This window comes from Magnolia sinica, chromosome 5 (genome assembly GCF_029962835.1).
Source record: "Magnolia sinica isolate HGM2019 chromosome 5, MsV1, whole genome shotgun sequence".
Taxonomy (NCBI): Eukaryota; Viridiplantae; Streptophyta; class Magnoliopsida; order Magnoliales; family Magnoliaceae; genus Magnolia; species Magnolia sinica.
Window position 1 is genome coordinate 13259505 of NC_080577.1, and position 25218 is coordinate 13284722.

General features: G+C 38.9%; 1 protein-coding gene across 6 annotated transcripts; it reads left to right on the forward strand.

Annotated features, from left to right (window-relative positions):
* Positions 1-13553: 13553 nt before the first annotated feature.
* Positions 13554-25195, forward strand: LOC131245486 (uncharacterized). Of its 6 annotated transcripts, none has more exons than XM_058244986.1 (9): positions 13554-13878; positions 14052-14145; positions 15106-15223; positions 16404-16484; positions 18735-18783; positions 18923-19031; positions 23063-23115; positions 23477-23539; positions 24476-25195. In XM_058244986.1, the coding sequence occupies exons 2-9, from the start codon at positions 14073-14075 to the stop codon at positions 24995-24997; spliced, it is 1068 nt and encodes a 355-aa protein (XP_058100969.1). In that variant the 5' UTR covers positions 13554-13878; positions 14052-14072; the 3' UTR covers positions 24998-25195. The 6 variants fall into 6 exon arrangements, with proteins under 6 accessions (XP_058100969.1, XP_058100971.1, XP_058100970.1 ...); XM_058244985.1 differs by having other exon boundaries at positions 13558-13711; XM_058244984.1 differs by having other exon boundaries at positions 13566-13858.
* Positions 25196-25218: the final 23 nt, after the last annotated feature.

A 25218-nucleotide genomic window follows, 5' to 3' on the forward strand; every position in this document is an offset into this window, starting at 1 on the left:
AGAGTTGCTTAGGTGAGACCCGGGCCTCACTCAAGACAGAGCGGTGCAATAAGCCTATTTTTAGTCGAAGGCATCCATAAAGGTGGGTCGCTTACAATGATCAACTTGGATCGGGAGTTGATTAGGTGAGACCCGGGCCTCACTCAAGACAGAGCGGTGCTTACTGTGGGCTCACCTTGATTTATGTATTCTATATCCAAGTGGTCTATTCATGTTTTTTCAAATCATTTTAAGATCATCCCAAAAATGAAGTAGATTCAACTATTAGGTGGACCATACCATAGGAAAAAGTGGTGATTGAATGCCGTATCTTGCAAGCTGAGTCGAACTTACAAAATTTGTAAGAATGTTCAATTAATTTGTTTTTCAATTAGCTGTTTTCATCCCTCAAGTTCATAAAATTCCATTTATTCGTATGATGCTGGAGCTGCACTTGGCACATGGAACTACACACGGCACAGTGGAATGCAATCCACATTCAACCAAAAGAACGAGAAGAAGAAAACATCCATTAATTAAAAATTAGGACCATTCAATCAATCTTAGTTATGAACCATGACCTGTCTATTGATGGTCAACTAATTTTATCTCATGGCAACCATAACAAACGTGCTCGTACATATAAGGACGTGCATAACCCTACAATCATGGATTTTATTATTATTATTATTATTTTGTTAGCTTGTTAGTACATACAACACCGTTAGCACACACTCCACTATTAGCCACCCCCACTAGGGAATCGTTACCATGACCTCAATGTTGAAACGAGGTATCTTCACTCTGTCTACCATTTGAGCTATGGACTACAATCATGGATTTAAACATGATGACTCAAGTCGACTCATCCAGCCTCAAGTCATGGTCCACCCAAATGAATTAGAGGTGAATTGGCCCGACTTGGACAAGTAAGAGATTGTCTATTAAAATAAAAGATATTTTTTCTCATGATAGTTCAAGCCAATCTCGAAATGAAGCTTTTGTGATTTGGTTAGCAATGCACTTCTTCTTGTTAAAGATCAAAGCAATATCATGTCATCCCTATCAAGGATCAAATCGTTTTATCATATAAGTTGTATAATTAATCCTTTTTTACAAGATGTGATTATGTGTACATTCTATTCTTAGACGATTCATCCTTATCTGTACATGTAAAATTATATTGCATATAGCAATTCAGATTCAAATCTCCCTCACCATTGTATGTGAGAGGGGAAAAAACATCTGGATGCGGAAGTTTTGAACTCTACCATACCATCCATGTACGGTCTCGTGAACAACAGCTGTGGCAACAACTCAATTCAATGAAATAGGAGGTATGTCCATTTCTGATTGTATGGACAAGCTAAAAAATGTTGCTGATGCTTTTGAAGTTATTAATTCTCCTGTTACTGAGCGTGATCTTATCATCATTGCTTTGAATGATGTTAATCTTGAATATAATCTGGTAGTTTAATTTGTAAACAATCATGATATAGAAATCACATTTGAAGGTTTGTATGGCCAGCTACTGACTTTTGAACTACAACTTGAATATCAATCAAATGCGTCTCTCAATGATTAGCCGCCTACTACCCTATATGCCAGTCGTGGATGTGGTGGCCATCGTCTCCAACCACACAACTATCAGACCAATAATCGGGGTCGAGGACGAGGTCGCGTCGATAATGCTGGTCCAGGATCGCCAAGCTCTTTTGCAGGAAAAATTGATTCCAACACAAGGAATCTCAACTCTCCAGTCTATCAAATTTATAATAATGCCAATTACGTTGCGTTGGATTGTTTCCATCGCCTTGACTTATCCTGTCAAGGCAAACAACCTCCTTACAAGTTGTAAGCTATGATTACCATGAAACAGACCGATGATACATGGTATCCAGACATCGGTGCTTCCAATCGCGACGGATCTTGATAACCTTTCTATCCATTCAAACTACTATAGAGCTGAAGTAACTTCCTATCTCTAATGTTGGGTCTACTTAAAATTCTTCCTTAATGCATATGAATAATATTTTACATGTCCCAGCATTACCAATAATCTTTTATCGGTTCTTCAATTCACGAAAAGATAATAACTGCCATTTTATATATTCTCTAACCATGGATTTCTTGTCAAGGACAATCGAACGGTGAAGACCCTCTTCCGTGGACGGAGGAGTGATGGTTTATATCCGTTTCAACTTAATTTGTGCCACACCAATAAGTCTGTATCTTCTCCTTCTGCTCTCCTTTCTGTACGAGCTCCAAGTCATCTTTGGCATCAACGACTTGGTCATTTGGCTCATCGTACTCTTCAATCTCTTATATTCTCTCTTCTGGTTCAAGGCTCGATGAAACAAATCTTCTATTTGTACCGCATGCCAGATTGTCAAAAGCTCTAAGTGCCTTTCCAACTATCTCCATCCACTTCTACATTCCCCTTAAAAAATGGTGCATTCAGACATTTGGGGTCTATCTCTCTATTTAAAAATAAGTGGTGTTAAATTCTACATTACATTTATTGATGAATTTAGTCGACATTGTTAGTTCTTTCCTTTAACTGGACCTTGCAACGCATTCCTGTATTTGTTGCATTCAAATCACTTGTGGAAAATATGCTGGGACGCAAAATCAAATATTCACAAACAGATGGTGGTTGGGAATATACCAACAATCAATTCAAAGAATTTCTTATCAAAAGTGGATTTCACATCGTATTTCCTACCCATATAGGCCGGAACAAAATGGGTTAGCCGAACACAAGCATCGGCATATCGTCGAAACATCTCTAGCATTAATGGCACATTCTCATATGCCTCACGAATATTGGGTATAGATGCTTTCATGACAGTTGCATTGTTATTTAACCGGCGACCTAGTCTCATCATTTATAGTTTTTCTCATAATGAAAATTTATTTGGGTGTCCTCCAGATTATACAGTGTTATGTTTTTTTTGGATGTGCATGCTATCCATTACTACGAACTTACAATGCCCATAAACTCCAATTTTCGCTCTCTTAAATGTATCTTTATGGGTTATAGTCTCAATCATAAGGGTTATCATTGTTTGGACCCCATACTGGACGTGTACATTTCTTGCCATGTTGTCTTTGATGAAAATACTTTTCCCTTTGTTGAAATGGATTATTTGTTGTTGATAGATGTCTTAAATCTGTCAAACAGCTTCGATGACTTTGAGCAGACTTCGGGTGAAAATTTGGTCATCCCGAAAAAGTTCAGATAAAAATTCAACAACATATTCTTTTGAAAATTACAAGAAATTTGGCAAACCTAGGACAAGTTTGGTTAGCCGAAGTGTCAGTTAGCTAGCCCGAGCTCTGATTCGGCCACCCTAAGGTTACACAGATTATGTGCGGACTGCATAAATTTGAGGCGGTTTCCGGATTATTCCAACTCAGTGCAAAAGTTGAAGTTCGTAATCCATAAATAGGAGTTCCTAGGATGCTCTAAAGTATCTCTAAGATATTCCAAGGTTTCTTAAACTATTTCAAAAAGTTTCTAAATAGTTTTAGGGTTTCAAAGGGTGTAGCAAGGATGAAATTTAAGGTTGTTCGAATCGGTTAAGTCTTTTCTGTTTGAAATTTCTGATTTTATAGTGGATTTTTGTCGCTTTGTACCATGGTTTTTCCCGAAAGGGTTTTCGACGTTAAATTGTTGTGTTCTCTTTGTGCTTGCTTGGTGCTTTTGGATTGCAATCCTAGATTCATCTTTGTGTGATTCCGCAGTTTATCCGAACATTATTCACCCTCTGCATCCTCCAATAATGATTCTTCTCCAATATTCCTTGGACTAATATTTTCCCACACTACCATTAGAACCCTACTCACTCATGCAAACTCAATAGGAGCCCATTGCTAAAGCCCCATTGAATCCCACTTCTCCACAACCATCACACCTCGAACCAATCACCCATCTCAATTTACCAGCTACAAACCTTTCCACTGAACCGCCAATACCATCACGAATTCCAATTGAACCACCACTGGTCACTCACACAATGCAGACACGTGAAAAATCTGTTATTTTTAAACCCAAAGTATTTACTGTTATATTTTGTTTTAAAATAATATTAAAATTTGAATTTTCAAATTTTCGGTGATTTCCCTCCACATTTGAAAAGCTTTGGTACTTTTGTGTTATGGGTTTTGTCCCACATTGGATTTGAAAAGGTAAACTATCTTGTATATAAGATAGTCTTTTTGCCTAGGGCTTGAGCCCCTTTCAGGGGGCATGTGAATTTGGTCCTATGGGGGGGTTATTCCAATATCTCTAATCTATGCCATTGACCACACGCGCGCGCGCACCTGGCCGAGCCAAGCCGAGCCGTGCCGTGCCGTGCCGAGCCGAGTCCGAGTCCGTGTGCGTGTGCATGTGCGCGTGCGCGACGCGACGCGATGGGACGGGACGGGACGGGCTGGGCTGGGCGTGGGCGTGGGCGCGGGTGCGGGTGCGGGTGCGGGTGCGGTGTGTGTGTACTCACGTGGGTGTGTGTATGGGTACTCGCAGGACTGTATGTGCAGGAGTGTACTCGCACTTGCGCTTTTTCGTTTTAAACCAGAGAGATGCGTCCCTTCCGGTTGGTCGCCTCTGTTGGGTTTAAACCCAACGGACCTAACCTTTTGTAAAGGGTGCTTATGCACCACTTCGGAGTCTATATAAAGACTACCGATTCCAATTTTAATATATGAAATTATTATCTCTCTTGTAAAACTCTCTCTGATATAATTTTAAGAATTTTACTGAGTTTATTGCTGAGTCAACTCAGCACTTTCGGATTAAACTGCAAGTGGTTCGAGCCCGTGTACAATGAGTGCACCGCTGGGACCGGGTCATAGTCGTTGTATCCTGGAGGTCGATTGCTCTGGAAACCTGTTGCACTTGGGCTGCTGTCCAAGGGGAGCAAATTCGATTTCAAGCCGAGTGACTCAGTCACGCCTCGACTCAATTCAATAAGTTTTTCTTTCTCAAAATTTATTTTCTTTTTTCTGGTTCTCGATTTTTAATAGTCTATTTAATTTAACCAAATATTCCAACAATCTTGAAATCGAATTTGTTGAATTACAAAGACTATGGCTACAGTAACAGTAAATGCTTTTACTGAGTTAGCCAAAATCGAACCGTTCGTTGGACAATCATTTAAATGGTGGAAACAGAAACTGATGTTTGCTCTGACCACCCTGAAAGTTTCATATATTTTATCTGAATCATTTACTATAGATCCAGCAAATCAAACTGAAGTAACAGATGAAAATAATTGTAAAAATTATATTCTAAACTCTTTATCCAACGAACTATATGACATGTATGCTTCTTACGTGTCTGCTAAAGACATATAGACTGCTTTGGAAAAGAAATACATATTAGAAGATGCAGGCGCTAAGAAACATGCAATTGCTAATTTCCTTCATTATAAAATAACAGACAATATACCTGTCACAAATCAGATTCATGATTTTCAAAGTCTAGTTCACGAACTATCAACAGAAGGAATTAAGTTGGATGAAGTGTTTCTGTCAGGAGCACTAATAGAAAAGTTACCGCCCTCCTGGAAATAATATAAGAATAGAATGAAACATAAAAAGAACGGTGTTTCTTTGGAAACCAGTATCGTACACATACGAATAGAGGAGGCCAATAGAATTAGGGACCAAAAAGAAAATAAAAATGAGATAGATTCAAAGGCGAATCTTGTGGAATCAAGTCCGGCAAATAATAGGAAAAATGGTTATAAGATATCAGGAAAAGAAAATAAAGTATGTAGACTAATAAAATCATTATATGGTTTAAAACAGGCTCCTAAACAATGACATGAAAAATTTGATGGTGTTTTAAAATCAAATGGTTATCATATAAATGATGTAGATAGATGTGTATATAGTAAAATTTTTGAAAATGATTATGTTATTATATGCCTTTATGTTAATGACATGCTTATTTTTGGAACTAATATTAAATTAGTTAATACAACTAAGAAATTCTTGTCATCTAAGTTTGACATGAAAGACTTAGGAGAGGCTAGTGTAATCTTGGGTATTGAAGTAACCAGAAAAAATGATGTTATTATATTATCTCAATCTCATTACATTGAGAAGATATTGAGAAAGTTTAACCATTTTGACTGTTTATCTGTCAGTACTCCTTATGATTATAGTGTGACTCTCATGAAAAATACAGAAAATAGCGTGTCTCAATTGGAGTATTCCAGAATAATTGGTAGCCTTATATACCTAACAAACTGCACTAGACCAGACATAGCTTTTGCAGTAGGAAGGCTAAGTAGATATACACATAACCATGAAAAAGAGCATTGGAATGCTTTATTTAGGATTTTGAGATACCTAAAAGGTAGTATAGCCTATGGTTTACATTATAATGGTTTTTCTTCTGTATTAGAAGGATACAGTGATACTAACTGGATTAGTGATTCAGATGAGACAAAATCCACGAGTGGATATGTCTTCACTTTAGGTGGAGGAGCAGTCTCTTGAAAGTCTATCAATCAGACATGTATCGCTCGGTCTACTATGGAATCCGAGTTTATTGCCTTAAAAAAGGCTGGATCAGAAGCCGAGTGGCTTAGAAATCTCTTAGTTGATATACCATTGTGGCCAAAGCCTGTATCGGCAATATCTATTCATTGTGACTGTCAAGCAGTTATAGTGAAGCAAAAAGTAAAATATATAATGGAAAGAGCAGGCATATTAGACTCAAACACAACATAGTGAAACATATGTTGCGTGATGAAGTCATATTTATTGACTTTGTGAGGTCAGAAAAGAATCTAGCAGATCCTCTAACCAAAGAACCATCTAAAAGGTTAGTTAATGATACATCAAAGGGAATGTGGCTGAGCCTAATATATGAGCTGCCAGTGTCGGCAACCCAACCTATACAAGTGGAGATCCCATGAGATAGGTTCAATTGGTAAACAACAAGACACGAGGTAGACGATTGCACTGAGTTGTATAAGCCCCTTCTATGGTGTACAGTGCGAGCAGCAACGCAGAAGGATGCGTTGTTAGAACTCTTAATGAATCTATAGCTATATATTTGGTGGTGTATACAGTTGCTGCATACACTTGATGGAATTTACCTATATGGGTGTGGAGGTGGAGGCCGCTTCCTATGAGAATCTAGGCGAATTCTCTAGAGCACTCATGAAATCCAGGTAATGGTGTATGACCGAAACGCACCGAACCGCAGAATCACTTGCAGAGAAGAGTTGTGTGAATGGCATGTACTTGCGATCTACATTAAAAGGATTCAGGTTCAAGACTATGGTGTCACCTGATTCCTGTAGACCTGTCTTGCTTACTCTAATGTCGGTTCAAGTTTATGGTGACACCAGCACCATTGCACAACTATTACGCTTTAATCCGTAAGAGGTTTATTTTAAAACATGTGGGTGATTGTTATATTTTGTTTTAAAATAATATTAAAATTTGAATTTTCAAATTTTCGGTGATTTCCCTCCACATTTGAAAAGCTTTGGTACTTTTGTGTTGTGGGTTTTGTCTCACATCGGATTTGAAAAGGTAAACTATCTTGTATATAAGATAGTCTTTTTGCCTAGGGCTTGAGCCCCTTTAAGGGGGCATGTGAATTTGGTCCTGTGGGGGAGGAGGGGGGCTATGCTAATAGCTCTAATCTATGCCATTGACCACACACGCGCGCGCGCGCCGAGCCGAGCCGAGCCGAGCCGTGCCGAGCCGAGCCGAGCCGAGTCCGAGTCCGACTCCGTGTGCGTGTGCGCGTGCACGACACGACGCGATGCGACGGGACGGAACGGGACAGGCTAGGCTGGGCGTGGGTGCGGGTGCGGGTACGGTATGTGTGTACTCGCGTGGGTGTGTGTATGGGTACTCGCAAGACTGTATGTGCAGGAGTGTACTCGCACTTGCGCTTTTTCGTTTTAAACTAGAGAGATGCGTCCCTTCCGGTTGGTCGCCTCTGTTGGGTTTAAACCCAACGGACCTAACCTTTTGTAAATGGTGCTTATGCACCACTTCGGAGTCTATATAAAGACTACCGATTCTAATTTTAATATACGAAATTATTATCTCTCTTATAAAACTCTCTCTGATACAATTTTAAAAATTTTACTGAGTTCATCGCTGAGTCAACTCAGCACTTTCAGATTAAACTGCCAGTGGTTTGAGCCCGTGTACAGTGAGTGCACCGCTGGGACCAGGTCATAGTCGTTGTATCCTGTGGTCGATTGCTCTGGAAACCTGTTGCACTTGGGACGCTGTCCAAGGTGAGCAAATTCGATTTCAAGCCGACTGACTCAGTCACGCCTCGACTCAATTCAATAAGTTCTTCTTTCTCAAAATTTATTTTCTTTTTTTTGGTTCTCGATTTTTAATAGTGTATTTAATTCAACCAAATATTCCAACATTTACATCCATCAAACATTCATTGCCATTGGCCCTTTTTAGCTCCGAGGTTCCGTCCGCACATTCATGTTATACAATGGCTACAAAAATGCTGGTACGGAGAGAGGCAATGGTAGCAGAAATTAATGCACTTTTCAAGACAGGTATGTGGTCTCTTGCGCCCGCTTCTCCCAACCAAAATGTTTTGGTTAATCGGTAGGTTTATCGCATCAAACAGAGGGGAGATGGTATGATCGAAAGATTCAAGGCACTGGTTGCTAAAGGATTTCATCAATAGCCTGTAATAGATTATGGAGACACCTTTAGTCTTGTTGTTAAACCAGAGTTGGCCAATTCAACAACTCGATGTTCAAAATGACTTTTTACATGGAGTTCTTACTGAAGAAGTGTATATGGCTCAATCTCAAGGGTTTGTCAATCCACAACGGCCTATGAATGTTTGTTGTCTCCATAAATCCATTTATGGGCTGAAACAATCTCCCCGAGCATGGTTCTTATGCCTCACTACATATCTTTAGCGCCTTGGTTTTGTTGAATCTACCATAGATAGCTCTCTTTTTACTCATATGATGGACATCTCTATTGCCATTATTCTTATTTATACTGATGATATACTTGTCACTAGTAACAATGATGCAACCATTTCTTCTCTCATCATTGATCTAAGTCGACTATTTGCTAGAAAGATCTCGGCCCCCTCTATTATTTTTTGGGCATCAAGGCCCATCATACATCAATTGGACTCTATCCAAGCCAATCCAAGTATGTATTGAACCTTCTACATTGGGCAAAGATGGACACCTCAAAACCTATAAGTTCTCTAGTCTCCAGCGGCTCCAAGCTAACTTCCTCTGAAGGGGACCCAATGCCTAAACCTACAAAGTATCGAAGCATCGTTGGGGCCCTCCAATACATAACATTTACTAGGCCTGATATTGCTTTGGCAGTAAATTAGGCCTGGCAATTTATGCATGCCCCCAGAACCTCCCATTGGCATGCAGTTAAAAGAATTCTATCATTTCTTAAAGGAACTATTAACTATGTGTTTCACTTTAACTCTCGACCATTTGTCCTGACATCTTATTCCGATGCTGATTGGGTGGGGAGTCCCGACGATCGCCTGATACACAAGCAGCTATTGCATTTATCTTGGAGGAAGTTTATTCTCGTGGAGTGCAAAGAAACAATCTATTGTGGCATGATCAAGCACAGAATCTGAGTACCGCTTTGCTGCCAAGTTATCCTGGATACTGATGATTTTAAAAGATTTAGGAATCTTTCTCCAACATCCACCAACCAGAAATCGATATACAATATCTCTCTACCGCTGATTAAATTGCAGATATCTTTGCTAAGGGCTTTTTAGCAACTTAGTTTTGTACATTACAAGCCAATCCAAATGTCAAAACTTTGCCACTTAGCTTGAAGGGGCATGCTAAGGATCAAGGCAATATCACGTGATCCAATGCAGCTTATCAAGGATCAAATCAAATTGTCATACAAGCTGTATAATATTTTTTTACAAGATGTGATTAGGTGTACATTCTATTCTTAGAAGATGCATAATGATATGTACATGTAAATTTATATTACACATAGCAATTCAAATCTGCATCTCCATTGCACGTGATTGAGAAAAAAAAAAACATCTTGTGTAATCCCTTTACTCGTTGGGCCACTTTGGATTGCGAATTGCAACCATAATATAATGTAAAAATATCATTAATAGTTAATACGATTTTACAACGTTGGATTAAATGAATAACTTAGCACGTAATTCGCTAGTCGAATAAATGTATAATAGTAGACAAGTAAAGTAATTTGTAATAATTACACATTTATATTATATTATTATGAAAAATTTCTATCCAAACACACATTGGTGATTTTTATTATTTGTTTTGACACTTTTATAATGTATAAGTATCATAATTGTGATTTTATCATGTATATCCAAACACAAAAATTTATAGTTTATTATTTTATTTTTTTAGGAGATGAGTATTATAATTTATAATCATTACACTTTTACAATATATTACGATTATAATTCTTAATGCAAATTGCGGTCAGTGGCATCATCAAATGATAAAAGTCATTGCCAAAAATCTATAATCCATGAGAATGCTCTTGTTAACCTCCTTTATTCCACATGCATTTATGGTTTTTCAAACGATGCCATGTCATGCACAAGTAATTCCATGAGTGATCATAGTCTTATAAGGGCCCGTTTGGCCGGATAGGAAGGGATTAGATGGTATAGCAATCATGGATCTCAAGACAATCCACTGACAACACCATCATTACCTAGAAATCCATGCCATCCACCCCTGTACCATTCAAACCCTTCCAATCCACCCGGCCAAACGGGCCCTAAAGAATAAACAGACGATATTGTGAGTCATGGCATAATATGGAAACCAGGTAAAGAAGAAAGAAAAAATCATTTATTTGCATGATGATGAATAGCATCAAAACCAATTAAATCCATCAAGTTGCGTTGAAACGTCAATCCATGCCTGCAATTGGTTTTTCCTGGCAATTGGAGAGAGTTATCTGATAAGCTTGCTTAGTAACAGTAGTGTATAAACATGCAAATGGCAGGCCTCGTGCATTGGGAAACGGATTGCATGCATGTGGCCCCGGGCACAGGATCTCTGGGGGCCATGGAGATGTGCGTGGACCCACAGCCCCAGCCCCAGACGTACAGGTATATCTCTGTGCCCAAGGTCACAGGCAATCCGTTTCCCTGTGCATTGACCATGCTGCAGATCTAAAAATCCACTCCGTCCATCTCTTTTTAAAGACCACAGTCTAACAAAATTCTAAAAATCAGGCAGATCCAAAACTAATGTGGGCCATACCACACGAAACAGTAGAGATTGAACGCCTGGGCGGACAGAAGTTTTGCATCAGGACGATATTTGTTCTTACAGTTTATCTGAATAGTACTAACCCTATGAACGGTTTGGATGGAATATAAACATCATAATCATCTCCAGGAAGGTTTCAACGGTGGAAGTTTCTGTTCTCACTGTTTCATTGGTGTGGCCCACCTGAGTTTTGTATCTTCTTATTTTTAAAATCATGTACTATTGTAGTATCAAAAAGCAGATGCACGGAGTAGATTTGCCACAAACATATCTGTGGACCCCACACAGCCCCAGGCACAGGTACTTGTCTGTGCCCGGGATGAAAGCGAATTCGCCTCCCGTGCATTTTGACCCTGCTGCACAAGCTATTAGCCATGTGCACAAGCCCCAGCCGTACTAGTAAGCCACTGAATTACTAGTACGCAATCCGCTTCCTTGGATATTATACACACTATCAAGGAAAAAGGATGGGGATATCCTGCAACCTCTCTATCCAGCCCTTCGTAAGGCTGGCCGCTCAAGCTCTACCAGCCTAAGCTCACATATGACCCCAATCCAAAACTCGTGTACCGGTGTTTCTTGAGATGTGATCAACTTGAGCTTTTATCTGTTTTATTTTTGGACTCATGTCGAGAGGGCAAAACGCATGGATGGTGTAGATTAAACATACGTATGGTTGCGGCTTCAATGGATCTAATCTTGCATGGGCCCACCTTGATATATGTGACTAAATCCACACCATCGTTTATATTGAGAACTCATTTTAGGTCATAATTCAAAAAACGATTTAGATTCAAATCTAAATTGACCATAATAGATGAAATAATAGTAATTTACCATTAAAAACTTCTTGTGAGCTACAAAAGCTTTGTATTAAGATGATATTTGTGTGGTCTTATGTGATAGGTATTTGTGGCCTTATCAATGGGTTGGATGGCAAATAAACATTTGGGTGGATTCCATGAAGTTTTTAACGGTGGTGATTCAATCACAACAGTTTCCTGTGTTGTAGTCCACCTAAGATTTTGGCATGTTCCATTTTTGAGATCATGCCATAAAATGAGCTTTGAAAATAGTTGGACGGGGTGGATTTAAGGCACTCATATCACCGTGAGTTCCATAGTCAGGGTTCCCACCTTCCTTGGTGGATTCAAGGTAGCATGCTGTGTGTTGACATTTATTTTAATACTCACACACAACACGGCTAACACCCACACACCGCAATTGGTGCTCTACAACAGTACAATGGGCCAATTATCTCATCTTGAAACTCTTGTGAGTACACCACTGACACCAACCTCATCAGGCTACGTTAACTTGTTAACGTAGGCACCACCATGATGTATGTGTTATATCTACATCATTTATCTATTTTACCGCATTGTTTTAGGACATGATCAAAAAATTACACCCATACTCAAGCGGAGCTTACCATATAAAGTGGCGGGGATTGAACATATACCACCAGAAGCTTCTTTGAGGTGACATAAGTTTCTGATCAATTTTACATTTGTGTTTTCCCCTAATAAGAGCATATGTGGCCTCAAGAATAGGTTGGATGACAAATAAGCATCACAGTAGGCCTATTTGGAAGTGTGGATTTGTAACCCCCTGGGATTTGAAAACTCCTAAATTTACAATCCTTTCAGTGTGTTTGTCACGTTGAGTGTGAAATAACTTTAATTTAAAAGTACCTATTAATATTATATTTACTGGTATTTGAGATATGTAACTAGTGAGATATGTAATTTTTGATACAATGGTTGTGATAAGCCTACTGAAATATATGCTTTGCTCGATAATGACGAAATTCCAAGTCTCAGATGGGCCACAAGCACAAGATCATGTCTGAGTGACTAACCAATGATTTTTAATTATTAATTTACATGGGCAATGTTTGGACGGTATTGATCACCATTAGTGGGCCGGATGCCTAATAAAATGATATTGTATTGAAATAATTTTAGGTGTAATCCAAGCCCTCGTGGTGAATTGCAAACCCTCAATTACTTTATGCTTCCAAACAAGCATGAGATTGGAAACCCCCTCCAATCCATGATGCCAAATGACCCCTTACGAAGGTTTCAACCAGGGGAATCATTGTCCTTACTGCATTTTGTGGTGTGGTCTACTCCAGCTTTAGATCTATCTCCTTTTTAGACTTATGACCGAAACATTTCTATTAAAATGGATGGATAGTGCGGATATAATGACATACATCATGGTGGGTCTATAAAACTTGGTAGGGTCAACACACTGCGGATATTTCTGGAGACTGGTGGGCCACGCCGGATATTTCTGGAGACTGGTATTGCAGGCCATCCTCTCTCTAGCAAAAACGCACCTCTGTTCCAGAACAAAAATCCCTCTCGGGTTTCTAGCAAGTGTCGCGTCGTACAACTATCTCCGTCCGTTCCTTCCCTTGCTTCTGCCATCCTATTGTGAGTTTCACTTTTCCCTATTTCTCTTTCTCGCCACCTCTCCATCGGATGAAACCCTAATCTCAAGTTCTATCAAACGCTACTTCATATTCTCATTATTCACTAGTTTCTGCCACTCCACAACTTTCATCCATTCGGCGATTGACGGTGCTTCTATTCTACTGCCAGTTCTTATTTCTCGCCTTTCTTATAACACGCTCTCTGCTTCATTTCTCACGAGCTTGTAGCTATACGCACTTCCACACGACTCTCTCTCTCTCTCTCTCTCTCTCTCTCTCCTATTCTTCTAGGGTTTTTTTTTTTCTTCACATAAGTGAAGGCACAGATCGATGGCACGCAGGATTCTGTACACGAGGGGCCCATGATTACGCAATCCAAATCGTCGATTGAGGGGGAATGTCCTGGAGATATTCTCCGATCAGAAGATTCTAGCCGTACAATATCTGGCCTTCTTTTTCATTGGATGTGTACCATTACTGTGTTTTCATTTTCTTATCTTAACTGTCTATTTGTAGATCACCATATCAAAGGGTCGGGATCTTCCAGTGAAAGTTTTCATGGAAGATCTTGATGTTTTGGATTACTGAGCAATGGGCTCTGCTTGTAAGGAATCCTGCCCTTGTGAGATAACTTTGATACTGGCGGAGTGCGGTGGTTCATATGCGTGTGCTTAGAGATTGCATGCATTGCCTACGTGTAACTCAAATTGAACTGTCTAAATTCTGGGGCCTGCTTTAGGTGGGTCATACAAGAACATCAGTGAATCAGTGTCCTAGCTGATTGATTGATGAACATCTAATGGGCAACTAAAATGAAAAGCAGTCGTGGTCTGAGCTCATGAAAGGAATTTCCATTAATTGGAGGTTGGGATTGTCCAATCAATATGATTTTAGGGTTATGATGTGTCTGCAATGGTTGCACGATTTATAAGGCTTAGTTTGAGTTGCATGTTTGCCATCTGTACAAAGAAGATTGCACAGGTATGAACCATCACTCTGCCATTGCATCAAATAACTCCCCATAAATCTACTTGTTGGATATTGTCGTTAGGTTTACTTCGTATGGCTGTCAATATGTGGTGCTCGGGCCACCAGATCCATTGTTGTCTGGCCTGAATTTAGTCTTTGGCCCTGGTTTGTGGGCCTGAAAAATCAGACCTAGGGTCACGAACCGTGCTTGGTCTGGGGCTCAATAGAAAAGTTATTATCACACATAGGCCCGTGCCAAGCATGTTTATTTGTCAGGAGATCAGGGCCGCACTAGCCCCGTGGCTCATCTACCTACTTGGTTAGCCCAGCCCATTGTTGACCTAGTACTTGGTATTGGTTGACTCATACAAACACTGTACATGCCTGGTAATTGCCATATTTTTGTTTGTTTGTGGTTTTGTTCAGACAGAGAAGTCCATGTGATGGAGACAGCTGTGGTAGAAAACTCACATTCCTCGACATCTCCTTCCAGTGATGCAGATCATCACCCTGAAAATTCAGTCCCAGATCTTCTAGACGATGGGTACATGCTATCTTCAATCTAATGGTTATCTTGTTTTGCATGGCGTGGTGTTGGCTTGCCGTGGCCTTTAAAACATTTATTTGTTGGAGAAGCTAAGCTACCATTTACACCCACTAGGGCCACTATGACTGACATGTCCTTTATACATTTGATAATACAACATTTGTTCTATTGTATTACTATTACCAAAACTAGAAAGCACGTATCTATTAGTCAGCAGCTGTCAACAACAACGTTTCATAAAATCATTGTTTATATGGTGCCCGTGGTTTTTATGGTGATGCATGCAGTTGACAATCATCATGGAATGAATTTATATACTGCAATAGTTGACAATACAAGGCACTTATCAACTTTTTCCCATTTTTGGTAATTTAAATGCTTGAAAATATTCCCATTGAGGGGGTTTTCACTTAAAAATGTATTTTTAAAAATCAATAACATGAAAATTTTACCGAAAAAAAAGAGGCAAAAACAAGGCTACAAAATCTTTCAAAATAAAAAAACAAAAAAGCAAAAAAAAAAAAAAGGTTTACAAAATCTTTCAAAAAAAACAAAAAAACAAAAAACAAGGCTACAAAATCCATCAAGGGTCGAGACGATGGATAATAGTCTCCTATACAAATGGAAGTTCTGTGGACCCCTTACTTAGCCAGAGCATCTGCATTTTATCTGAAAAGTGACTTTTGCAGTAACTATATCTGAGCCGTGTTGTGTTGCAATTAGGGTTGCAACTTGGGTTCAGGTCAACCCAAATCCGATTGACCCAACCCGAGTTCTGTTTGGGTTTTCAATGTCCTTGGGTTGGATTTGAATTTTTCTTGAGCAACTTCGGGTAGGGTTGTGTTTAGTTGGGAATAACCACATGTATTTGGGTGAGATCAGGTTGGGATAGTCACACGTTTTTGGGTCAGGTTGAGGTTTGGTTATGTCAATTATATAGTTCAGGTTGGGCTTGGGTTGAGCACCTTGGGTTCGAATTTGGGTGGGATCAGGTTGCGGTTTGGGTCCTCTTGAGGTTAGGTTGGGCTCGGGTTGACCCGCTCAAGTTGCACTCCCAGTTGCAATGTTGGTTGTATGTTCATTTTTCCATGATGCAAGATGGAAGGTTTTATGGCAAAGATATTTTTTTTCCTCTAATATTATGAAGTAATAGGCTGCTTTATTGATGGAATTTTAGAGACATGGAGCCAAAGCTTGAAGTCACTGAGGAAGAAGCTATAAGTATAATGGAAGTCATTGCTGCCACTGGGAAGTTCTGGTATGTGGTTCTTTAAGTGTAGCATAAGTGTTAGTCACTGTTTCTTGAGGAAACCACAGTAATTTAGGGGGAAAATGGACTGGCAAACTTGACCTTTTTTTTTTTTTTCTCTTTTTCTTTTTAAATAATCATCTATTCTCTTTCCACAGAAGTCCTCCAATAGAATGAATTTTTTGTTACCTGTCCAAGGTGTATCTTATCTGATTATTGGTTTAGATCTTGTACTTATTTGCCACATACATGTTTGAAAGGTCGCCCATCCAAGAGGTTGGAATTCTGTTTAATAGTCTGATAGATAGATATGTGTTATACACTTCAGTAGCATGCTATCATTCCTCAAAAGTGTGAGTCGACATCAATTGTGGACTGCCAATTGATAGGTCACCTTGATATTGTTATAGCTAAAAAATGGCAAAGTTATCTTTTTGAGCAATTGCCGAACTTCTGGATGCTCAACAAGGGCCCATGAGGAGAACATGGATCAGAGGTTTATATGCAATTGATGTGAATTTTCTACATGCTCTTATCCAATAAGCCAAATAATGTGTTGGATGATCTAGATGGATGATAATGTAATCTTAGTCAATTCACAAAGTTCACCACGTGGTGGGCATTAGAAAATCCCCCAAAATAACATTTTAAATCTAATGGAACAGAAAATGTATAGCGGGCACAGAGAAAAGATTGGGCTATCCCATGTTTTTAATATCAAGAAAAAATAAGCAGTGAGATATTCATGAAAAGAAATATGGTGCCATTTGATGTTTGATTGCGGGAAACAGACTCAATGCATGAGTTATTTCGGCTTCGCCGTCTTCTTAATAAATTGTTATCCTTCAAAAAAAATTCTTGGACGAATTTCCACTTAATCTCATGGGTAGAAAAATTACTTTCGAAGTTCTTCATAAATCAGGCATCTCAGATTATTTACCCTTCTGCTTTCTCTTTTTCAGAATATTGACTGACAAATTGAGTGGCGTCTTTAGTATTCCACCTTCTCTTTTTCTTTTCTTTTTTTCTGAGACCCTATTTTTATTAGTTGGCTTTTCTTCTATTATAATGAGTTCTCTAAGATGTCTATTTCCAATTGTAATGAGTTCTCTAAGATGTCTGTCCACATGTTGATAGGAACATAGCTAAATCTCTGCCCAGCTGCACTCTCTTCCCCAATGCCTCTATTCATGTATTGGAAATATGAAAATAAGCTAAATTTCTGCACGTGAGAGCCGCACTTTCTGCCAAATGCCTATATTTGCCCATCCACACATTTTTTTTTTCTCTAAAAAAATAAAATACCATGGACTTCAGAACACAGTTTTAAAAACCAGTTACAATATGGCCATTTGGTTATGGGGTGAACTAGTCTGTTAAGAAGAAAATGAGCAGCATTGTCCATGTTGGTTGGCTGATACCCCATGTATCAGCACCAATATTGGGCCATTACAGCCGATGCCGGCTGATACAACCATAATGTTCCCATTTATTTTCAGTATTTCTCTCGATCTTTCACTTCTTCATTTCAACATACTTCTTTATTTCAACATGAAGGAAGCTTATAAATCAATTTAAGACTTGATCTAGGTCTATCTTGAGCATCAAAACACATATTGGGATGGACTTTTCTTATTTTTTTCTGACTTTTTTGTATTATCTGTATGTAATGGGCCTTAATCCACCAAATCATGCTTGATTTGTGTTCAATTAGGACTTATTTAGTTGACGTTCAGCAGGTCAAGTTGACAAACGCCATAGGCACAGCATTAAGCACGGAACACAAAAAACTGATAGATTCTGTTGCCTTTTTTTTCCTGCTATTTTTGAAAGAGTTTTTTGTACCAAAAAAAATTCCAGTTGATACAGGCAGGTATTGTTCAATACGATTCAATACACCCTGTATAATATTGTTTTTTGGGCCCAGACAATATGCCCACCAAAACCGTTATTCAAAACCTTGGTTCAGAATCAACTGACTGGATTATCATAACTTCTGTTCCTTTACTTCTGTGTACAAATCATGTGATAGGGAATTTTCTGTTACTTTTGGATAGCCATGAAAAACAAATTCTGATAATGAATGTTTGTGTACTTCCACAAAGGCTGTATATCACATATCCAATGGTAATGTCTGCCTCTGATTTTATTATTTTTTTTACTGTATTATTTGATGGAAAGAAATCTCAAGTTGGATATTATACTCATAAACTAGATTGTTTTGATATTCGAAAATAATGATGTCATTTCGTACCACAGGCATGATTGGGATATGTTGAAATGCTTACTTTCATCTAGGCTGAAGCAGGTATGGGGAGGTATGCTGGCATGTTAGTTTCCAGATATTCTGCGAGGACTGCAGATGTTTTCAATTGATATTAAACTTAGATTCTTTGGGGGTTCAAGTGAATAATCCTAATTCCTCTTTCAACTTGACTATATTGAAGGTCTTGGCAGAGTATCCTGAAGCCCAGATGGTCAATGACATGATCGGGCCTCAACAGAGTTCTTTATCAGGGGAAATATATCCAGAAGTAGTAAAAAGGTTGGATGAAGGTAATTTAGAACCTCATTCTCTTGACTGCTTTTTTCACTAGTTAATTGTAATTTGTTCAATTTATGTTCTTTCTTGAAATATCAAATTATCCAATAATTGGAAGGAAACACTATGAAGGATGCAAATACTGTCACCTCGTTAAAAAAATAAAAAAGAAAAGAAAAATAGGTCAGCTCATCAGGTATCCATTCTTAGGAAGTTATCAAACCCCGAGGCATTGTCTTCATTCTTTTCCTTTGTCATGGTTACACTATTCATGATATATACTAAATTTTTATTTTATTTTTTATACTTTTGTGCATCGTCTTTTATTTTACATTTTGAGTTGACTTCCTAAATCCTCACATAGCACTATCTATTGCTTAGAATTGCCAAATACACTGACTATAAAAATATTATTCCATTTGACAGTGCTGATTCAGCATGCTAGTGTAGAGTGCGTTTGTGTGTATGTTTTCTTTTTCCCTTTTTTGTTTATAAACGGCCAAAAAAAAAAAATCATTAGAGCGTGTGGAGTATTTCAAGAGTTTACTGAGTTCTATATAATTATTCCATCATATGATTAATAAATCCCATGTGCTACTTTGCTAGCCTGCAGACCCACCAGCTAAAAAATTGTGGCTAGATAGAGGTAAACTGGACGGCTTCATGGATCCTTGTGCCTGGATTTTCAGTTTTGAGAGTATGTTGATTCATAAGTAGCATGAAATATTTGAAATGATTACTTAGGTCTTCATGCGAGTTCGACTAATTCTTGAGGTCTAGGACCAAGAAAAGAATATTATCCCATGCTCTTTTGTTTTTAATTCGCTCATTAAGCTTTAATCTTTATCTGATTAGAAGGTGCTAACATATGCATCTGAACTTGATACATAAAACTCATCACTCTTCACTCTTCATTTGTGACAATCAAATAATTTTTAGGGATGCCTTAGATGTTTATTTTCTTAAAAGAAAGGTGTAATAGTTTTTATTAAGTCTCAACTTAGCTACTGTCTACTGTTTCTACTCAAAATGGCTTGCCGTGATGCATTCCCTTTGTATTTTTCTCTTCTATTCTAATTGATATCTAACGAACAAAAGTGCTTTCCATTGCAAAAATTCCTTTGAAGTTCTTTCTACATGGGAGATTCAAATATAGCAGAATCATGTAATTCAAGATTTGATGATCCTTGGTGAAGGCTCATTACCTGCAGGAAGAGATCAGTACAGCTCATTATCCTGTGTCAATTTGATATGAAGACCTTATGATCATGTGAGTGGAATTATCTTTATTCTTTGAGGAGGATGGATGGGCTTTGGGCAAATGGATAGGCTGGGTTAAAGAATGCATTCGTCTGCATTTTATCCATTTTTGCTGATGGGACTCTATCGAGGGTTTTTAGAAGCTCTACAGGTTTAAGGCAAGGAGACGCTTCATCTCCTTTCCTTTTTCTCTATAGTAGCGGAAAGCTTGTTATCTTTATATCTAGGGTGAAGGATCTGGGCTTGATATTGTGTTTCATCACCATTGATCCTGGTCTATAATTTTCACACTTTGATATTGTTGATATACTTTGATTAATGTGATGCCTCCCTCGGGGAAGTCAAGAATCATAAGGGTATTTCAAGATTTTTTTAAGTGATTTCTGGGATCAAACAATCTTAAGCAAAAGCGCCATTCTAGGGTTGGGGCAAGGGTGGATGATGTCAAAGAGCTGGGGGAATTGGTGGGTTGCAAAAATGGTTCACTTCCGATAAAGTAACTTGGTCATTCTTCAGGAGGAAATCCAGAAGCCATTGTGTTGTAGGACCCAGTCATCAAAATATGTGAAAGGAAATTGGCATGTTGGAAAATGAATTATTTATCTTTTGTAGGCCGAACTACCTGTATCAAATTCACCTTATCTAATCTCTCCCATTTTATTCCCTCCCTCCCTCCCTCCCTCTGAGCCACGGGAAGATTCAAAGTGACTTTGAATGGGGAGAGGAACGAAGCACAAATTCCATTTAATGAACTGGAAGGTGCAAAAACTAAAGAAAGATGGGAGTAACGGTATTGGAAATCTTGAAGAGGGAAATTGGGTACTCGTAAGCAAATGTGGTGGAGATTTGGGGAGGAACCAGACATTTTATGGGTGAATGTTGTTAGAAGCAAATATGGTTCTTTTGACGGGGTTTGGTTCCTTGGGGATGTAACGAGGGCTTGTTAGATGTTTGGAAATTGATAAGTAAATTTTGATAGTTAAGGGTGAGTTGAACTGAACTAGGAAGCTGACATTCTGATTTGATACCACAAGTCATGGATTTGAGGGGTTGATTTGGGCCGACTTGGACAAGTCATGTAGGACCCGGGCGATATGACTGAGTTTGGCCGAGTTGACCCAGTTTGACTTGTGCTGCCCTATCTCTCTCTACGTTCCCGCCTGAAAAAAGAGGATCTCTCCCTAGGTTAACTCCTAAAAAAGGAATGGATGCATTCTCTCTCTCTCTCTCTCTCTCTCTCTCTCTCTCTCTCTCTCTCTCTACGTTACCACTTAGAAAAGAGGAATGGATACCAGCTCCATGGGACACAATATAATGTCTGTGTGACATCTAATTTCTCTATCAGTTTTACAAGCTCATGCTAGAACACGAGACAAAATGAGGCAGCTCCAAAACTCAAATTGGCTACACTACAGGAAAAAGTGGGGATGGAAGCACCCTCTAGTGAAAACTCCCCAGGCCCACCTTGGTGTTTATATGCCTTCCAACCCGTTGATAAGGCCATTCTCACTAGGATGAAGGAAAAACACAAATATTAGCATGATATAAAAAATTTATGGACTGCGAGAAGCTTCCAATGCTCTCACTTTTTCTTGTATGGCCCACTTGAGTTTTGAATCTGCCTGATTTTTGAGCTCATGTCCTAAAATTAGCTGTCACAATGGATAGCGTGGATGTCACACAGACGTCACGGTGGGTGCTACAGTTACCGAAATTGAGAGATAGGGGTGACTTGACCTTGCTCACCCAAGTTGACCTGACTTAGGAGCGAACAAGTTTATCTGACTTGTCGAGTCTTTTAACCATGGGCAACATAGAGTTGATGTTAGCAGGGAAAGTAAGCAAAATTGAATGGTGTGTCAAATTTTTTGGTGGGCACTAGTGCAGTTGAAGGTGATCCTGGCTCAACGTATGTGTTAAATCTTAGAGCTTTTTTTTTTTTTTAAAGATTTTTTCTTAACTGGTCAAAACACCAAATTGATGTGTGGCTTACCTGGAATGTTTTTATGGATGGTTACGATCGTGTTGACTTACATTTATTGTGGAATGATGGTTAGAAATCAAAATGTCCTTTTCGGTCGGTCTATGGAATCAAATCCCACTTTTCCAATGCGATTCTACATTCAAGAAAGGTAACAAGAACATTAATTATTAAAGAATCCTTGTATGTTTTTTTAAGGAAATCTTCTTGAAAGACGAGAGGGAGGGAGGGATCATTTAATTTTTAAGTAATACCATGTCATGATAGTGTTAAAGTTTTTAATTAATTTATTAATTTATATTTTTATGATTTATGATACGATTTACAATTCGATATGATTCAACCCCTATTACGATTTGCAATACGATAACGATTTTGACAACATTTTTCTGCATAGCTTTGCTTGTTGATTTGGTTAATGGTGAATCCACAGGCTGAACGATGTGATTCTGATCTTCATAGTATATATATTTTATATGCATGTCCATTTGAATCAGCACATGTACAGTGACATGTAGGCATACATATGTGATCATCTAGACATTGCCACATCAAACGAGATACTCAAGTCCCTTGTGCTGTTGGTTCTTAAGATGTATTTGAGATTTCAGCAATGTGTCTGACAATATTCCCTTCTCTATGACCTTCACTGCTAACATTGGATCTGCTAATGTGGAAACTTACTACCATAAAGTTCTCCTGTGCTTCTCTTGTTAGATGATGAAGGTTTTTCGTTCTTATCTTCCATTGTGATAATATCATGTGTATGAAGAAAAATTTACAAGTAACTATTTGGTTGTGCAGCTCTCCTTAGCTTTGTTGAAGGTCCACCATTTACCCTGCAGAGGCTTTGTGAGGTGATTATCATTTGATTAAAAGAACTGTAGAGGATTCTTCATTTCTGGCCACGTGCATGGCATCCCTCAATTTCAGACTGATAGAACCTGGCCGGTGATTTTTCAAATAGTCACCATATTCTTCTTATAGATGATAATATCTGACACACCTTGGAACCCAAGTTACTAATTTATTTTAAGTTACTGAATCAACAATACATTTACATATCAAGGCATGTGTGGGTTTTCAAAAAGTTTCATTCCATTTACAATCTTCTCTGTATTTTGGATCCTTTTTGGCCACTTCTCTGAATGTCTTGCTTGTATGCTGTTGTCAAACTTTAGAAAAGCTTACTTTTTTGTACTACATTTGATTAAACAGATTCTGTTGACTGCACAAAGCGTATATCCAAATCTCTCAAAGCTTGCTCTGGCATTAGAGAAGGTATGCTGGCTGTTCTCTTTCCTTTCTTCTATCATAGTTATCCAGGCATCTGCCCACTTGGTTTTTCACGTTCTAGGTTTCAAAAAGATCTCATGAACCATATATTCTCACTCTGCAACTCAAAAGCCCCCATGGACTTGTGGTCTTTACCAATTTGAGTGTCAATAAAATCATAAAATGCTTTTGATCCCTCTCAATTGGTATATGAACCATGGATTGGATCTCGCATACCTTGGACTATTTCCTGTTTTTGCTCTAGGCAGTCAATGTTTCCAAGTCGAACTATATATTTGTTGCGTTGCTTGGGTTCCACTCCATCTGCAAGATGACATCACGTGTACTTCCACCGCTGCTGCATTTTTAGGCTCCATCAGTTGCAAACTAATGAATTCCTGAGTCTTTCTTGGATGTGTATTCTGCCGCTGCTGCAATTTTAGGCTCCATCCATCCAGTTGCAAACTAATGAATTTTGAGCCTTCAGTAGCCCAAAAAAATTAGAAATTATATGGCATGGAGTCGGTTAGGACATGGCTTTGCTATATTTTCTTGCAGAGCCCAGCCTCTGCCTTGCACCCTTAAATGGTAAAATACTGGATGTTACTAGCATTCCTGGACCAAAATGCCCAAGCTTTGGTTGGATGTGGGCCAGCCAAAGACAAGGCCCTCCTTTCCTGAAATTTTTTATTTCTATTACCAATCACCTACGGGTGCTTGCTCCACAAATGGTGGCATAGGGAATTTCTAGCTGTTGGTTGCATTAAAGTAAATAATTTTCTCCCCAGTAAATGCATCCAGTGGCTGGCTAGAAAAGCCCTGGGCCACTATTATTGCTGCAGGAGCTTGTAGGTGGTCAGTTCTCATTTCTCAAGCATTAGTTTGTGCTGAAGTAAAATTTTAGCGCTCCCATCACAATTGTTACTTGTGCTTGTTTTGCAGAACTTGCTGGTAACATCGACCCTGACCGTATGTACTGATCCATACCCATTGACCACAATAAAGACAGCTCTGGAACTTGACAAAGGAAGTGAAGAGCCCCAAGCTCACCCCAACCCAACCCAAAATGGCCTCCTAGCCATTGTAGGCAATGGTGATGAAGAAATGGTGGATGCAGAGGTTGATGAAGATGATAAGATCCATGAAGATAGTAATAAAACTGAGGATGATAAGATCCATGAAGATAGTAATAAAACTGAGGTTGATGGAGATGATAAGATCCATGAAGATAGTAATACAACTGTGGAAATGGAGACTGCTGAGGTTCCGACAAGTGAAGTGTCCAAACCAAGCACTGAGCCAGCTGCTTTACCAGAACTGTCTGGCAATACATCCCAATCAAGCGAGCATGCTGCATTCCCAGATGCGTTGGGCGATCTATCCCCTTCAAGCGAACATGCTGCTTTCCCAGAACCGTCAGGTGATCCATCCGCATCAAGCAAACATTCCCACCCCACAGCATAAAGCTTTTCTTATTCTTCATCCTCCCTTTCTGGGCCATGAATTTGCCCCCACATTCTGATGGAGGTTGCGGTCAGTTGGTGCAAGTTTGCAATACTAGTGTAAACCAGAACAATTGTCCATGTTATATTCTGTTGATCATTTGCAACATTACATTCATCAGAGATGCAAGTCTTGCAAACGTGTTCTTGGCTCATGAAATCATTGGATTCCCAGCTGCAAAC

What these genes read in the sequence shown, in the direction of transcription:
- LOC131245486 (XM_058244986.1), top strand. Translation starts at nt 14,073, where the DNA reads ATGATTACGCAATCCAAATCGTCGATTGAGGGGGAATGTCCTGGAGAT. An exon ending in CCAGATCTTCTAGACGATGG is followed by an intron (nt 15,224 to 16,403) that starts GTACATGCTATC and finishes ATGGAATTTTAG; the next exon opens with AGACATGGAGCCAAAGCTTG. An exon ending in TTTCATCTAGGCTGAAGCAG is followed by an intron (nt 18,784 to 18,922) that starts GTATGGGGAGGT and finishes ACTATATTGAAG; the next exon opens with GTCTTGGCAGAGTATCCTGA.